This window comes from Elephantulus edwardii, unplaced genomic scaffold (genome assembly GCF_000299155.1).
Source record: "Elephantulus edwardii isolate Elephantulus edwardi_28Jun2011 unplaced genomic scaffold, EleEdw1.0 scaffold00153, whole genome shotgun sequence".
Taxonomy (NCBI): domain Eukaryota; kingdom Metazoa; phylum Chordata; class Mammalia; order Macroscelidea; family Macroscelididae; genus Elephantulus; species Elephantulus edwardii.
The window spans coordinates 3,003,516-3,021,078 of NW_006399903.1; the positions used below are offsets into that span (position 1 = coordinate 3,003,516).

Consider the following 17,563-nt stretch of genomic DNA (forward strand, 5'->3'; position numbering starts at 1 on the left):
CCCAGGAGGCCGTGGGCAGCAGGAGTGAGGAGGAGCGCACGGGAAACGGGGCAGAACCAGTCCCTGCGAGCTGACCTCAACTCATAGCAACCCCATAGGACAGCAGAAATGCCCCATGGGATTTCCAGGGCTGTAAATCTTTATGGGCGCAGACTGGCTCATCTTTCTCCCACAGAGGGGCTGGTGGGTTTAAACCAAGTGCTTAATCATGACCCCTCAAGGCTCCTGTGAAGATAAGAGAGGGCAGAATGCTTAGAAGACAGGGCTGTTACCTGATCCAACTTCATGTCCAAACAGAATATGTCACCTAGCAGGTTCTTTTCATAATCCGTGTTTACTAGTCACTTTTTTAGTAGCTCAGTCCCTGAAGGTCTTGGGTAGGGTCGAAGGGCTTGTCCTCACTCTTTTATCAGGATTGTTCTAGGAAATGGCCAGAGAAAGCATCTGTCTTTAAATAGTGGAGATTATGAACCCTCCTCATATATGGACTATGAAGTCCATTGACTTAAAAATTTAGAATCTGTTTTTCTGTGTTAGCACCACTTTGAAGTCAGCCAGTCTGACCTGGTGGGTAGGCCTTTGTATTTAAAAGTCAGTTGGGCCCTAAATCTCTTAGAGGCTCCTGTGTGATGCAGTTGGATTCTGGAGAGTAGGTTGTTTTTTATATAATTGAAAGTTGAGTATAAACTGGATGTTTTTTATTTTGTCACAATTTTGTAAGCTGATTGGTCACCTGGATTTAGCTAATAATTATCTGGGCTGGAAGCCTCTTGTTTAAGTCACTTAGGACCTGGTGGGCAGGGCTTTGTATTTAAAAGTAGGTTGGACCCTCAGGCCTGGTGTTAATTATGTTTGGGAAAGACATTGATCTAAGTGGTACATCACTTGGCTTGCTGTGATACTGAAAGCCGGTGTGTCAGATGCCATAAATGGTTACCCATACTGGACAAGGTTTATAGAGCTCCCAGATTAAGACAGACTTGGAAGCAGGACTGGCTTCCACTTCTTTAATAACAGACCTTTGAAAAGCCTATGAATACTAGAGAAACAATAGTTACAGAACAAGGTTCAGATTTTTTTTCCATAGGGTCACTATGAATCATACTCTAACTTAACAACACTTATCAACAACAAAAGTCAGCCACAGAGATCATCAGCCCCAGAGTCCCTGGCCAAAGTGGGTCTTTGCTGGGCCTAGGGATAGCACCCCACATGAGTCCTTGAAGCTGCAGCCACACCCCATCTCCATTGTTCGCAGGCATCGACTTGAGCTTACTCAGACTGCTCCTCCAAGTTCCCTTGTTCCAGGGCGTCCGTTCATCTGTCTCTCCTTGATGCACAGACGTGTTACAGTCCGTATTCACGAATCCCACCTCCTGCTTTCTTTCCTCGAGAACTGTTGTAGACCTCTTTATGCGTCCCACCCCCTATGACTTCATTTAAGGAATGACTGCTTCCCCCCCACCCCCCAGTTTGTACAGCATCACAGGAAGGTTCTCAGGAGCAGAGGTGGCTGCTGTGAGGGTTCTGTGGTCCCCTTTCTTCATATCCTGTTCTCTGATGGGTTCAGGTGTCATTTGCTGGACTTGGCAAAGGCATAGCACTCACGACGTATTCTCCCCCACCCCCACCCCCCCAGGAAGTCAACATCTTGGCACACAGCACTCCGTTTAAGGAAAAAATCTGAGAAAAAAGATAAAGACGGCAAACGGAAAGGCAAGTTAGAGAACGGTTACCGGAAATCCCGGGACAGACTGAGCAGCAAGGTGTCTGTGAAGGTGAGTGTGACTGGGTCCCAGACCCTGTGAGCCGAGGGAGCTGGTGTCTCCTGCGACACCACCTGCTTACCCTCCAGGGAGCCTCCTGCCGGTCCCAGGCTCCCAGAGCAGTGGGGAGTGGCCCCTGTGGAGACACAGAGTGAAGGACTTAACAGACCCAGCTACCACTCCTGTTATGTCCATTCCGAGTCAGTGCCCTCGTGGGACAGAGCTGCCCCGTAGACTCCCCAAGGCTGTGAATCTTCACAGAAAGCAGACTCCCAGATCTTTGTCCTGTGAAGGAGCCTTGTGTTGCGGTTTTGCTGTTGAGTCAGAACCAACTCACAGCTGACCCTCCAGCAGGTTTTCTGAGGACATTGGTGGCCTTACCAGTAGGTAAAGAGTTGCGCTGGCAACCCAAAAGTATACAGTTCAAATCCACCAGCTGCTCCATGGGAGACAGATGGGCAGACTCCTCCCGTGCAATTTACAGCCTCCGAAAACCCACTTGGAAGACAGCTATGGGTTGGTTCCAACTAGACCATACATCACAATAATAACGAATTGCACAAGAAGTGATTGCACATCTTTCTTCCATGGAGCAGCTGGTGGATTTAGACCATGTCCATTGGGTTGGCAGCACAGCTTATTGCCACTAGGCCACCAGAGCTCCCTGGGAACAAGCCTGGTGGGTTCAAGCTGCCAACTTCTGATTAGCAGCCAAAGTGCTTAACTCCTTATGACCAGGACACCTTATGTGCTGCCAGTCTTCTTAGACCTGTGGCATATCACCTGGAGAGAAAGTCAAGCTGTGTGACAGGATGGGAGCACCTGACAGAGCAGAGCAGCCTGGAAGGTGGGGTGGGGACAGCAGCCACCTCGGCGGGTTCCTTGGCTGACTCAGCAGTGGTGAAGGGTGGGGGAGATGGGAAGGAGGAAACGCGAATTAGGGCGAAAGGAAGCTTTCTCATGCCTTCAAAGGTAGTGGAATCAAACGTGTCTCTCTTGGTTGATACCTGTTCTATTTCTCCTCATCTTTTAACAAGAACTATATGTTATATATATATATATGTATGTATGTATGTATGTATATGTATATGTATATGTATGTATGTATGTATATATGTATACATATGTATATATATATATAAGTAAGGCCCTGTAGCTATGAAGGAAGAGGCTCAAGCTGCTCTGAAAGAATTGGCAATAAACAAGGCTTCAGGAATTGAAGGCATATGGATTGACATATTTCAACAAACAGACTCTGCCCTGGATGTGCTCACCAAGTTATGCCCAGAAATCTGGTGGACGGCCAGCTGGCCCACTATCTGGAGGACTGGAAGAGATCGATATTTGTTCTCATTCCAATGAAAGGTGATCCAACAGAATGCAGAAATTATCGAACAGTATCATTGATACCACATGCAAGCAAGATCCTGCTGAAGATGATCCAAAAATGACTGGAACAGCACATCAACAGAGAACTGCCTGAAATGCAGGCTGGGTTTAGAAGAGGTCATGGTACTAGGGATATTATAGCTAATGTCGGATAGATCTTGAAAGTACCAGAGAAATGTCTACGTGTGTTTCATTGACTACATAAAGCCATTTGACTGTGTGGATCACAACAAACAGTGGCTGGCTCTAAGAAGAATGGGAATTCCAGGACATTTGTTAGTGCTTATGTGAAACCTGTACTTGGACCTGGAGGCAATCATCAGAATACAGCATGGAAACACTGCATGATTCAAAATTGGAAGGGTGTATGACAGGGATTTGTCCTATATCCATATCTTTTCAGTTTGTATGTGGAACAGATTATCTGGGAAGTTGGCCTCTATGAAGAGAAATGTGGCATCAGGATACGAGGTAGACTCATCAACAGTCTGTCTTATGCCGATGATAAAACCTGCTTGCTGAATCGGAGGAGGATCTGAGGCGCCTGCTGCAGAGGGTCAAGGACTGCAGCCTTCAATATGGAATGAAGCTCAACATCAAGAAAACAGATTCTCACCACTGCACCAATTGGCAGCATCATGATGGATGGTGAAGAGATTTAGATCATTCACAGTTTTAATTTGCTTGGCTCTAAAGTCAACACTCTTGGTACCAGTAGCCAGGACATTAAAAGAGAAATTGCACTGGGAAAGTCTGCTGTCAGAGACCTCTCCAGAGTACTGAAGAGCAACAATTTCAGTCTGGAAACTAAAGTGTGCCTGATACAGGCCGTGGTCTTTGCAATTACTTGCTATGCATCAGAGAGCTGGACAATGACTAGGGGATGATAGAAGGAGAATTGATGCCTTTGAACTGTGGTGCTAGAGAAGAGCATGGACTCCTAGGAGAACAAACAAGTTCATCCTAGAGAGGGTGATGCCAGGATGCTCCTTGGAAGCAAGGATTCTGAAGCTTCATCTGACATACTTTGGACATGTTGCAAGGAGGGGCCGGTTCTTGGAGAAGGACGTCATGCTTGGGAGGGTGGAGGGACAGCGCAGGGGAGGAAGACCCCCCCCCCCGAGGTGGATTGATTCAGTGACTGGGGTAATATGGGTAGATGTATCAGAGACAGTAAGATTGACAAAGGATAGAGCAGGGTCTAGGTCTGTTGTACATAGGCTCGCTATGAGTCTTAAGCAACATGAGTCGCAAGCAACTTGACGGCATATAACAACAACCACAGTGCTTTTACTGTAATATACCACTAATATAAAAATCTCAGAAACCATTTACACATAGGAGGAATCAATCTTGGAAGAGAAGTGAGGGGAAGGAGAGCCAAAACAATAAATTCAATGTTGAAAGTATATAAAAAATGATAGATAAGGCATACATATTTTCCTAAAGAAACAGTCCTTTTTCATTGCTATTGTTCAGCTATAAATGAAGGGGGTTAGAGGGGGGGAAAGAGGAGTAGGAGAAACATTGTAGCTCTACATTGAAAGGAACAGTCCTTGAAGGAGTTCTTCTTGGTTGACACCTGTTCCCTGTTCCATTTCAGCTTCTCAATCCCAACTACATTTACGATGGTGAGTCTGCCCTTTGGCATCTTGGGGACTGGAGGTCGAGGGTGATCCCCAGCATGTTTTCCTGTGGATCCCTGGACCTGGGGCAGGAAGGGGGTGCAGCTTGGCCTTAGTTTTGTCAGGGAAGTTGGGAGTCTCTGGGACTCAGGAGACCCCAGGACTAACCTGTACTCCTCATCCCCCGCAGTTCCCCCAGAATTTGTTATTCCATTGAGTGAGGTCACGTGTGAGACAGGGGAGACCGTTGTTCTTAGATGTCGCGTTTGTGGCCGCCCAAAGGCCTCCATCACCTGGAAGGGCCCCGAACACAACACTCTGAGCAACGACGGGCACTACAGCATCTCCTACAGGTGAGCCTGGAGGTCGATGTCAGGAGAAGCCCACGAGAGGGAAAGGGACAGGTCCTGGGAAGAGGACGGGCCTTTGGGGAGGCAGCATGAGGCGCGAGGCTGACTGGGGAGACAGTGGAGGGTGCTACTGGAGGACCTGACGTGTGCACCCTTGGGGAGCAGGCCTGGGAGAGGAGCCTTGTCCGGAGAGAGGCAGCCCTGGGGGGGTAGGCCTGGGGGCTGGAACCTGGTTCAGAGGGGTGAGGCCTTGGCAGGTCAGGTCTGGGAAGCAGTCCATCCCAATGGCTGTGGTGGGCCTGAGGAAGGGACCCCATCATAAGGGGTGGGGCCTTGGTGGGGCGAGTCTGGGGAGGGGCCTCTTCTTGGGAGTGGGTCATTGGGGATGAGGGGCAAGGCCTTTGGTGAAGCTGACATGGGGGAAGAATCTCGTCCTGGAGGTTAGGGGGCATAGGCCTGCAGAAGGAGCCCCTTCTGGGGAGGTAGGACTTCTGGGGAGATGGAAATGGAAGAAGAGCCCCCATCTAGGGGAGGGCCCTTTGGTGGGGCGGTCCCACAGAAGGAGTCTCTTCTGGGGAGAGGGAGCCTCTGATGGGCTGGACATGGGGTAGCAGCCCCACCCTGGGGGCTGGGGGCGGGCCTGGGGAAGGAGCCCCTTGCAGAGATGGGACCTCTGGTGGGGCAGCTGTGGAGGAGGAGGCTCTTCTGGAGAGGGGGAGCCTCTGGGCTGGGCATGGGGGAGGAGCCCCATTCTGGGGAAGGGCCCTTTACTGGGTTGGGCTTGGTGGGGTTGGAGTCAAGCGCTATGGGGAGTAGGTTGGTGTGCATTGGGATGTCCCTGTTGGTGAGAGCCCGGTCCCCTCCCTGGTGGTCAGCGCCCTCACGTGCCCGATTGCACATCCACGCCTGTCAGGATGGGAACTGCTCACAGTCAGCTCGACCCTGGGCTCTGGCCTGGCGTTGCTGAGGGGAGGTTGGGCGTACAGTGGGGTGCACTGGCCTCTGGGTCCCACACTTCCTGACACCTATGCCGCCACCTGCCAGTGACTTGGGAGAGGCCGCTCTGAAGATCGTTGGTGCGACCACGGAGGACGACGGCCTCTACACGTGCATCGCGGTCAACGACATGGGCGTCGCCTCGTCGTCTGCCAGCCTGCGGGTTCTAGGTGAGCGGCCAGCCAGGCCCGAGCAGGGGCAGCGAGGCCTGGTCCTTCCTGCATGATCAGGAAGGGCTGATGGCTGGGGGACAGCCTCTGATCGCCCTCCAGGTCCCCTTGCGCCCCGGCCTTCTGTGACTCAGCACCAATACCACCTTCTGCCCTGGGTTTTTTACACTGACTTTCAGGCCCCTCGATCCTTCTCATTTAGAACAGAAAGGGGACAGAGGAAAGGGAAGGGACGAGCATGGCCTGTGCTGGCGTTGTCCTCCCACCCCATCTTGTCCTTGTCCAGTGACTACTGTCCCCTCAGCTCAACCCAACACAGGCCAGGGATGCATCTGAGACTGCAGCTTTCTAGCAGGGGGGGCCTCTCTGAGAGACCACCCTGGGAACAGCACAGGGGGTACAGGCTGTAGGGGTGTCCATCCCCACAAGCTGCCAAGGCTCAGGGACTGCTGCCATGCGTGGACAGGACAGTCCCACATCCATGGAAGCCTGGCCCGCCTTACCTGCAGACAGGAGCCGGAACCTGCCTGAAGTGTCACCTCACTCACTGGGCCTTCACTGAAACACAGAAAACCTCAACTCTCAGCTTACAGAGCACTGACTTCCTGCCTTTGAAAAGATGAGACAAGTCCCCCAGGTGTCTTTTACCTTCAGGTAGTGGAGAGAGCTGAGGGCCTTAGAGGGATGGGAGCCCAGGCGCCCCTGCACCGAGGCAGTGAGGACACAAGCAGAAGCAGTGTTTGTTTCTGCTGCTCCGAGTGGTCTTAGCAGGATAGCATGTTACCCCGAATGCACCCACAAAACCAAGCCTGCTGCCATCAGGGGATTCCAGCTCAGAACGTGCAGGAGAGTAGGACTTCCCCGCAGCTTTTCCACGCTCTGGGCCTTTGCCGAAGTGACTGCCACATCTTTTCTTTCTTCAGATGGCTGATGGGTTCAAACTCCCAAGCTTTCAGTTCACAGCTCAACACTTCGTTCACTGTGCCACCAAGGCCCCTCCCCGTCATACAGCCCACTCCCAGATGACCTCCGCACCCACCCCTCTGAGCATCTGTTTTATTTGCAGGCATCAGTGATTTATGGCTTTTGTCCATGGGCTTGTCAGCACATCATACAGAATTTCCCACGTTCTCTGAGTTTGGTTTCTCCCATAGAGGCTGGCTCCTCTGGCCCGGATGCCCACAGAGATGTGCAGGAAAGGGAGCTCTGGTGGTCCAGTGGCAAGAAATTGCACTGCAATCCCAGAGGTGCACGGTTCAAATCCAACAGGTGCTCTGCTGGAGAAGGAGGGGCAATCTTCTCCTGTACCTGTCAGATCCAGTTTGATGGTACACGCACAAAATTAGTAAAATAAATAATTTTTTTAAAAAAGTGTTCAGGAACTGAAGGGCTGGCTGGAGGCAGGTACCTGGCAGGGTCAGACCAGGGAGGCTGCACTTCAAGTCTGGGCCACTAGAGGCAACGTCGAGTCTGGAGGAATCAATGGGTAACAGCCAGGACGTGTGCAGCAACTGGTAATTGTGCCAGAGAGATGTCAGTCTGGAGACTAAGGTGTGCCTGATCCAGGCCATGGTCTTCACAATTACATGCTATGCATCAGAGAACTGGACAATGACTAGGGAGGATAGAAGGAGAAGTGATGCCTTTGAGCTGTGGTGCTGGAGAAGAGTATTGAATATACCATGGACTGCTAGGAGAACAAACAAGTTCGACCTGGAGAGGGTGAAACCAGGAGACAAGGATTCTGAGGCTTCATCTGACATACTTTGGGCATGTTGCAAGGAGGGACCAATCCTTGAAGAGGGACATCATGCTTTGGAGGGTGGAGGGACGGCACAAGGGAAGAAGACCCCAATGGGTTGACTTAGCGGCTGGGATAATGGGGGTAAGTATGTCAGAGACTGTAAGGTTGACTCTGGACAGAGCAGAGTTTAGAGCTGTTGTACATAGGGTCACTGTGAGTCCCAAGCGACTCGATGGCACATAACAACAACAGCAACAGAGAGAATGACTAAAAGGTTAGTAGCCCTGGCCAATCACCAGTCAGTAGTGGGGGCTCCTGAAGAGAAGCTGTGGGGTTTGATTAGGCCAAGAAAGTCTCCAGGCATTTTCACACTGTTACTTATAATCTGATGGTGGTTAAGGAATTGATGTTGAAGGTTTGTGCACATATTAATAAAAAACTTGTATTTAAAAAAATAATAATAAAAAGCAGGCTCATCCAGAAAAGAGGAAAAAAGGAGGGAGAGAAATACTGTCTCCCTAGAGGGAGCCGACGTGGTTTTCATCCGTGTCACCATGTGTACATCGACAGTTGGTGACGTTAAGTACACGCATCCTGTTGGGCAACTCTCCCCACTGTTTCTAATTTTTTTCATCACCCTTCACAGAAATGTAGTATTTCTTAATGAGATTGGGAGCTGTTTCAAAATGGGGAAATACCTTTGTTTTTTTAAGTGAGACTTGATCCAGCAGTAGCAGCTGTGGTTAGCAGTGTTAGCTGTTAAGGCACCAGGAGTCTTTGTTGTTGTTGTTGTTGTGTGCCGTTGAGTCGCCTGCAATGTATAGTGACCCTATGTACAGGAGCTCTGAAGCCCGTGCTGTCCTGAGCCCGTCTCACTGATTCTGACACACCTGCTCCCATCGCCCCAGTTACTGTATCAATCCATCTCATCCAGGTTCTTCCTCTCCTATGCTATCCCTCCACCCTTCCGAGCATGATGTCCTTCTCCAGGGTCTGGTCTCTCTTGGCCATGTGCCCAAAGTATGTGAGACAGAGCTTCAAAATCCTAGTCTCTAAGGAGAAAAACTAGGTTTCACCCTCTCCAAGACAGACCTATTTGTATTCTTGGCAGTCCATGGTATGTTCAAGACTCTTCTCCAGCACCACAACTCGAAGGCATCGATTCTTCTTCTGTCATCCTTTATCATTGTCCAGCTCTCTGATGCACAGCAAGTAACTGTGAAGACCACGGCCTGGATCAGGTGTACCTTAGTCTCTAGACTATGCAGCCATAATTCCAGACTCACCTCTGTTAGTGTCAGCAAACAAACCTACCAAGTCAGGTGGGTCCTTTGGTTTAAGTGACTAAACGTAACCTGTAGGTCATGTGCATGGATCGCTAAGCAAGTGGATCTGTAGCACTGGTGCCCAGTCACACAGGGACGTGCATAAGGATGCCGAGTGCCCAGCATAGGTGCTGATTATTAACTGGGGGACGTGGTGACTTCCGCATTCAGTGAATCAGGGAGGGCTTCACAGAGGAGGTAACGTCACCCCTTGGAGCCTGGAAAACGGAACTCGGATGTGGACATGGTTTAAGGAATAGCATCCCAACCTGCCTAAGCAAAGAGCAACCCCACTTTATGTATTTTTCCCCCATCAAGTTCGGACCAATGCCTGCCGGTGCTTTGGGACCGAAGAACTTGCCCATAGGATTTCCTAGCTTTTAGTTTTTACAGAAGGGCCTAGTGGTAAGGATTTGCACTGGCATCCCAGAGGTGCACAGTTCAAATCCACCAGCTGTCCAACAGGAAGAAGATGGGCCCTCTCCTTCCCTCCTCATTAACTGCCTCTGAAGACCTGCTGGAGGGTCAGCTCTGCGTTGGTTTAGACTCAGTGGCACGTGGCGACAACAGTCTTTATAGAAGCAGGGGTTTTTCCCATGGAGTAACTGGTGGGTTCCACCCGATCTTTCAGCTAGTAGCCGCACGTTTTCATGATTGCCCCTCTGGGGTCTCCGTTACTTCAGACTGACCACACTTTAGATGCTTAGCAGATGTCTATCCACCGTACTGGCCATCACAGGCCATAGACTGCTGCGGAAAGCTGAGCTTAGAATCCTGTAGGGCGGCTGAAGGCCATTGTGAATGGAATTGGCATGACAGTAGCTAGGGTCCCCCTTGTCTGGGAACTCCGAGTCCCCAGGATCCCGTGTGGTCCTTGGGACTCAGTTTGACGTTAATGGGTTTGGTTTGTGTCACCCTTGAGCTCGGGAATGTCATGCTCAGAGAACACGCCGCTCTTCTTGCAGGTCCAGGGAGTGACGGGATCGTGGTGACCTGGAAGGACAACTTCGACTCCTTCTACAGTGAAGTGGCCGAGCTCGGCAGGTAGGGACAGGAAAGTGAAACGGTGTCTGGTACAGCCCCATGTTAGGAGGAGCCCGCTAACAAAGCCTTCGGTGCACCCACGACTGGGTGGATGGCACACGTAACAGAAGTGTGATCACCTGGACTCCTTCAGGGTTTAATATCTCAACTAAGAACCAGCTCCCTCCCATCAAAAGAGAACCGACTAGCTGATGACTCCCTAGTGGGTTTAAACTGCATGCGAGGAGACGGCTCATTTCCTCCTTCGGATGGACTCAGACTGCCTGCCTTTCGGTTGACAGCACAGCTCCTTGCCCATTAGGCCACCAGGGCTCTGCTTAATATTTAAAGAGGCCAGGGAGCTCTGGTGGCCTAGTGGCAGGAAGCTGCCCTGCAATCCCAGAGGTGCTCAGTTCAAATCCACCAGATACTCTGCTGGAGAAAGAGGGACAGTCTCCTCCTGTACCAGTCAGATCTGATTTGATGGTACACATCATCATCATCATAATATTTAAAGAGGCCTTTTCATCAAGAAGTCAGGCCAGTGGCCTGAGTCATCTACTTAAATGATGAAATTACTGTTTCCCCTAGCTACTGCTCTCAGGAGAATTCTGGAAGTGTTTGGCATTGCTTCATTTTCTCATGGAATACCAGCTGGGAGGGTTGAATGTGCCCCTTGCATGGCAGTTGCGTGTGGAGGCTTAAAGGACCCGCACCAGCTGCAGTGAGGGGCTGGGTCATCGGGGCAGCAGCTCGCGTGCTCCCAGCTCAGGAGGAGGACCCCAGCTGGGCAGCGGCTTAGCCATATCCTCAGTGTCCACGCCCCACGCACGCCTTCTCACCAGGCATCACCTGCCAGGGTAGGGAGGTGACAGGCCACCAGCTGAGGCTGGCTCCTTTAACACACCTTCCGAGAAGCCCAGCAGCTGCCACTCTGCTCTCACGGCACAGGGTCACATGGCTCCTAACGTCCCCCGTTGTCTTGAAACAACAATACCTTATTTGTGCCCAAGTGCTGTGAGTGGACTGGTAATTTGTGAGTCCCCAGCACTGGAGCAGTGGACATGACCTTGCTGAATCTTGGGCCTGGACGCACATCTCCATTCCCTGGGGGTGTCCCCACCCGATGGTGGCAGTGCCCCAGAGCATAGGTCGGAGCTGCAGAGCCTCATAGGGAGGTGCCCGCACTCTGCGTTCTGTAGATGAAAACTGGAAACTGTCAGCCCAGGCTCAGGAGACACGAATTTCACCCCCTTGATGCCTGTGGGGAATAGGAAAGAGTGGGACCACCACAGTGTGTCCTGGGGCTTGAGATTTTTTTCACAGCCTTCACTTGGGCAAAATATGCTTCCCTTTCCGCGTCGTTATTAGGTGTGTGGAGTCAGTCACGACTCACAGCCTTCCGTGTACTAAAGAATTAATGTTGCCATTTGAGTGCTCTTTTGCTCCCCCAAGTCTCCTACATCTCGTTGCAGCTATAGGCTTTGGTTTCAGGTCTGGTTTCCCAGAAGTCTCTTCGCCAAGACTTTGAGGACAACAAGGCCCGAGAGCTGGAGAAATTAATTACCTACACATCCAGCGTGCTTACAGACACAGCCCTCACACACATCCGCAGCACGCAAGCGCACACTCACGGGTGGTGCACACACATGTATGCACACAAACGCACGGTCAGCACACCTAAATCAGTCAACAGCAAAGGAACGTGGCCGTAATAGATGCTCCTTCCTAAAACATGGGCAGGAGCAGGGTGACCAGGAGGCACCAGAGGGCATCCCAGACACCCTCACCAGGTGATGGCAGAGTGAAATAGGAGGCCACTGTCTCCCACGGACTAGGCGTGAGGAAGTCAGCTCAGCTTCTGTCAGGCAGGAGTGACAGTCCCATGGCCGAGGGGCCTGGGCACAGGCCTCCTTCACAGGGACCACTCTCTGACCAGGAACTCCACCCAGAAGTGACCAGGGAAGCGGGTTGGGGACAGACCTTGGGCCATCAGCCGATGGACACGCCCCAGCACACCCCAAATCATCCTGACATGCCTCGGTTTCTGAGCAGTTTTCCCCTCAACCTCTCTTCCAGGGGCAGATTCTCTGTCGTCAAAAAATGTGATCAGAAAGGAACTAAGCGAGCAGTGGCCACCAAGTTTGTCAACAAGAAGTTGATGAAGCGTGACCAGGTCACCCATGAGCTCGGGATCCTGCAGAACCTCCAGCACCCGCTCCTCATCAGCCTCCTCGACACCTTCGAGACCCCCACCAGTTACGTCTTGGTTCTAGAAATGTGCGTAAGCCCGCTCGTCAAGCCCCGACCCCTTCTTTCTGTTGTTTTCCTTTCTCGTTGTGGGCAGGGTGGTGGGGGCGCTGCCTAAGCAGGGTGTTAGAATGTGACGTCCTTGGTCTGTGCTGGCTGCCCTGCTGTGCCTGGATCCTGAGGTTAACCTGGCACCCTGTGCTGCTCTGGGCTGTCCTTGCCCAGGGGGACAACTGGCATGGTCTCTCCACTTCCCAGGCATCTTGAACCTTCTACCAACTGAAAGGCTCAACAAGAAGGGGAGGGTGGGTCCACGTGCCCTGAAGAGTGCGTGCATGGACGCTGTACAGAGCAGGTTCCCCGGGACCCATGGACCTTGTGGCTTCCCTGCAAAGCCTCCGTAAACAGTTGACAAGCCCATGCCCATAGAGCCGGGGTACTCATCCAGGGGTAGCTTTGTGCCTCTAGCAGGACCTCCGGAAGGGTCTCCAGACCTTTTTGGCTGTCTGGCCATAGGAGAAGTTTCTGCTGGCATCTTTGAGAACTCTGCAATACACAAGAAGACTCCTCAGCAGAGCGTTACCCTACCCGTTCAGGAAGTCAGCGGTGCTGAGGAGGGATACCCTGCCCTGTGCACATCATAATGAATATGAAATGCTTTTGCATTTAAGCTCTTTAAAAATTCCTGTTTCCCCTTTTCAGAGAAGTCATTGCATTCATTTCTGTAGATTCCCAGTTTATTCTTGAGTTGCCAGACATTTGAACAGCATTCCTTCAGTGCCCTCTACCCGACTGTCTGATCATTGGATTCTTCTGCCTCAAAGAATTGTTAGCCCACAAGGCAAGGCTACCACCCACTCGCTTGGCCCAGATCCAGCCTGACACCTTCCACTGCCTGCCCCGAGTGGGACCCAAGATATTTGTGGAGAGTCTGCCCACCTGGGGCTAGCCTCAGACCTTTTGATGCTTAGAGGTGGCGTATCTCCCAGCCTGTCTTTGTGGAGAAAGTTCCAGACGGCAAGAGGACACCCTATGATTTGGCTTCCAGAGCCTTTCCCTGGGGTATTAGTAGATCAAGACAGAAAGTGAGTGAGTAGACTTGGACTTAAGAGTACCTGCCCACCATCCCCTGTTCCAGGGCCTCCTTTGAAAGCACAGCCCCCAGGAGCTGTAGTGACCTAGTGGCAAGAAACTGCACTGCAATCCCAGAGGTGCGCAGTTCAAATCCACCAGATGCGCTGCTGGAGAAAGAGGGGCAATCTCCTCCTGTACTAGTCAGATCTGATTTGACAGTACACACACACAAAAAAAATAATAAAATTTTAAAAAAGCACAGCCCCCTCGAGGACTTGTGGAGCAGAGAGGAGGAGTCCACACGCAGGCACCAGCCGCAAAGGCCCCTCCTGAGAAAGGCGTGACTGGTAGTGACCACAGAACTTCCCTCAGGATTTTGAACAGGAAAATGCTTCCAGCATCCATTATTTCTCACAGGAGAGCTATATGGGTTCACTTCCCTATGTGTCAGTTAATAGGGTTTCTTCTTCTGGGAAAGTACAGCCAAATTCTCACTGCCTGCTCCCCATGACTCACCTGACTGCCGTCAAGATGATTTCCGCTCTGAGCGACCCTCCGCCATGCAGAGCCTGCAAACCCGGACAAGAGGACGTTGCCTGCCGTTCTCCTGAGAAGGCCCAGTGACCTTCAGCTTCTGGAGACCCAAGCCCTTTGCTTAGCAACACAGCACACGGTGGGGCCAATGTCATCAAGGATACTATCCACTGAGAAGGGGAGATCTGCCTGCATGTCTGGTTTGCCATCCAAGAGGGTTACGTAGACCAGCGGTTGAGAGAGGCTCAGATCAGCGCAAACCTGAACAGACCCCTGGCCATCAGCTCTACTTGGAGTCCCGACAACTGCGTGTGTTGAGAGAACTGCCCCCTCGGGTTTTTACTGTAATATTAGGGGGAGCAGGTCTCCAGTCCCGAGGCTGTAAGCGGCTTCCACAGTTCGTCCCCCTGCTGAGATTGCCCGTTTCCCTTGTGAGGATGGCCCCGGATCAGCAAGGCTTCCATCTGTGGCACCTGGAGATTCAGTTTGCTGGCACATTTTGTAAACTCAGCAGTAAGAATCACCTCAGGATCTTGTTAAAAAGGTAGATTCTGGTTCATTAGATCTGGACTAGAAATGTCAATTCTCAGCAGGGTGTCAAACCAAAACAGACCAGTTTCTCTTCCAGAGTGCTACTGGGTGGGTTCTGCCTGGCAGCTTCTGGTTCAAGTACACACCTTTTGGGCCACCAGGGTCCTTGTGGAGAGAGGAGATGTTCGGGTTCGAATTCCAGCATCTCTGCTTAAGCTGTGTGACCTTGGGAAAGCTCCATACCATCTCTGTGCCTTAGTTTCCTCTTCTGTTCAGTAAGAACCATATGGTACCTTCACAAAGTGTTGCCATGGCAATTAAATGAGTTGCCACGGAGCTCTGTGCCCCTGGCTCATGTGCAGGGCTGAATAAAACCATTTCGGAGTAGGAAGGCAAGTACAGCTCGAAGCCCCTCCTGCATTTTCCATTTCCCTTCGTTACCTTGTCCAACTGCCCTTCACATCTCCCATTTTACAGATGAGGAAACTGAGGCTTGGCATCATGTTATGTCCTCATTCAGCAGATGAGTACAGAAGGCCTCCTGGGCCAAGTCCTCCCCAGGTGGCTTGTCCACAGGTGTGTCCAGCCATAAACCTAGGCAGGGCCTGAGCCTGGGCTGCTCGCCAGGAGCCTGGCCCCTCTCTGTTCTGTCAGCTAGTTCCCATTAGACTCTGGGGTACGTTCCTCTCCACTGACATCTTCATAATGCAGTGGCTTTTTAAAATTAAAAACCTCCTCTCAGGTGGAGGTGTCATCCTGAGTCACTGGTACAAGGTGAGACTGGGGACAGGTGTGTGTGTGTCCTTTTCTCATGCCCTGAGGGGCAGCCTAAAGCCCGTGGCCCGTGCTGCCTCCACAGGGCCGACCAAGGCCGTCTTCTGGACTGCGTGGTGCGATGGGGCAACCTCACCGAGGGGAAGATCAGGATGTACCTGGGGGAGGTGCTGGAAGCTGTCCGATACCTTCACAACTGCAGGATCGCACACCTGGACCTAAAGGTGAGTAGGGAGCAGGGGTGGGGCTGAGCGGCTGCCTGTCTGTGTGACATGGCTGTGCGAGACTCGGTGACGCAGAGGACAGGAGCCCTGCCATCAGCTGCTCCTCCAGACACAGGCCAGGACCCCTGGGGACAGGGGATGTGGGTGGGGACTGAGGTCAACTAGAAGGTCGTGGGAAATGAAAGCGTGAGAGAATACTGGGTCTCTAATCTCTGCTTTAAGAGTTTATGTTCAAGCAATATGTGCAGTTGATAAACTACTAGATAAGCATCTAAGATCTTTGAACATCTCAGGACGCTTCCAGGAGTTCCTGTGGGTTCCGCTTGGCTGATGCGGGCCCCGTTCCTTCCTCCCTTAGAAAGGGGAAAGAGTATTACCTCTGTCCAAGGAGGAGTGGCGTAAACACCCAGCCTGTGTGCTAAAACACGCTTTACGTTTCCAGCCAGGCCGAGGCTGTGCCGAATCCAGGCTGCGGTGGCTCAGTGCTGGTCCTTGCTCCACAGGATCATGCACCTCCCGGCGCAGGAACAGTCACCCCCTCACCCCTTCTTCTTCTGTCTTCCAGCCTGAAAACATCCTGGTGGATCAGAGCTCGACCAAGCCAACAATCAAGCTGGCCGACTTCGGAGATGCTGTCCAACTCAACACGACCTACTACATCCACCCGCTGCTGGGGAACCCCGAGTTCGTCTCCCCGGAGATTATCCTGGGCAACCCCGTCTCCCTGACCGCGGACACGTGGAGTGTTGGAGTGCTGGCCTACGTGCTTCTCAGCGGCGTGTCCCCCTTCCTGGACGACAGCGTGGAAGAGACCTGCCTCAACATTTGCCGTCTAGACTTTAGCTTCCCGGACGACTACTTTAAAGGGGTGAGCCAAAAGGCCAAGGACTTCGTGTGCTTCCTCCTGCAGGAGGACCCGGCCTCCCGGCCCTCGGCCGCTCTGTCCCTCCAGGAGCACTGGCTGCAGGCGGGCCACGGCAAGAGCGCAGACACGCTGGACACGTCCCGACTGACCTCCTTCATTGAGCGGCGCAAACACCAAAACGATGCTGGACCTATCCGTAGCATTAAGAACTTCCTGCAGAGCAGGCTCCTGTCTAGAGTTTGACCCGTCTCCAAGTTCTTTCTCATTCTCTTTCACCTGCCAATCAGCCGTTAATTTGAATTTTTGGAGAAGAAAAACAAACATAAGCAATCAGCTGCCGGTGTGTTCATCGTGTGACGTTGCCTCCCAAGTGAGCTTGGGACTCAGAGCGAAAGCTGCGCTGGGGTGGAGGCCCTCCGCCGGGCTCTGCACACGCAGAGCGGGCACCACCGTGTCACAAGATTTTATTCAGGTTTCTGCAAAAAAAAAAAAAAAAAAGACCAAAAAAAAAAAAAAATAAGACAGCAAATCACTTTTTTTTAATAAAAACGAACAGGAATAGAATTTTGCAAATTTCACATTTTCAGGATGTACTCGAGAAAATGCGATGCCTATGTTCAACCACTGGTGTTCTTGAAGAGAACAGAGACCACGTACATCCCTGGGGAAGACGTCTGTGGCAGTCTGTCCGTGGCCCTGGCTCCAGCTCCTGGCCCTCCTGGCACTGAGCTGCTCCGGCCACCCCCGCCTGCCGGCATCTTCCCCAGGACGCCAGAGCTGGCTCCTGAGATGTGCGTTCAACCTCAGACCTTTGCATAAAACTAGAACGAACCATTTTGCTCTGATGAAATGTAGGCCTTACTTGTATATAAGAACTCCCCCTCCCCATGCCCACCCACCTCCCGGGTGCCCCCCCTGAGGGC

The 17,563-nt window shown here is 51.9% G+C and overlaps 1 protein-coding gene across 1 annotated transcript in view; it reads left to right on the top strand.

Moving 5' to 3' along the window:
* The window catches only part of TRIO (trio Rho guanine nucleotide exchange factor), a 404,313-nt gene extending 387,430 nt beyond the window's left edge, over nucleotides 1–16,883 (top strand). The window contains exons 51-58 of the mRNA XM_006895017.1: nucleotides 1,640–1,778; nucleotides 4,759–4,786; nucleotides 4,971–5,133; nucleotides 6,175–6,296; nucleotides 10,331–10,409; nucleotides 12,468–12,668; nucleotides 15,637–15,775; nucleotides 16,341–16,883. Of these exons, the coding sequence (XP_006895079.1) occupies nucleotides 1,640–1,778; nucleotides 4,759–4,786; nucleotides 4,971–5,133; nucleotides 6,175–6,296; nucleotides 10,331–10,409; nucleotides 12,468–12,668; nucleotides 15,637–15,775; nucleotides 16,341–16,883 (1,414 nt within the window). The remainder of the gene's footprint in view (nucleotides 1–1,639; nucleotides 1,779–4,758; nucleotides 4,787–4,970; nucleotides 5,134–6,174; nucleotides 6,297–10,330; nucleotides 10,410–12,467; nucleotides 12,669–15,636; nucleotides 15,776–16,340) is intronic.
* The last annotated feature ends 680 nt before the right edge of the window (nucleotides 16,884–17,563 follow it).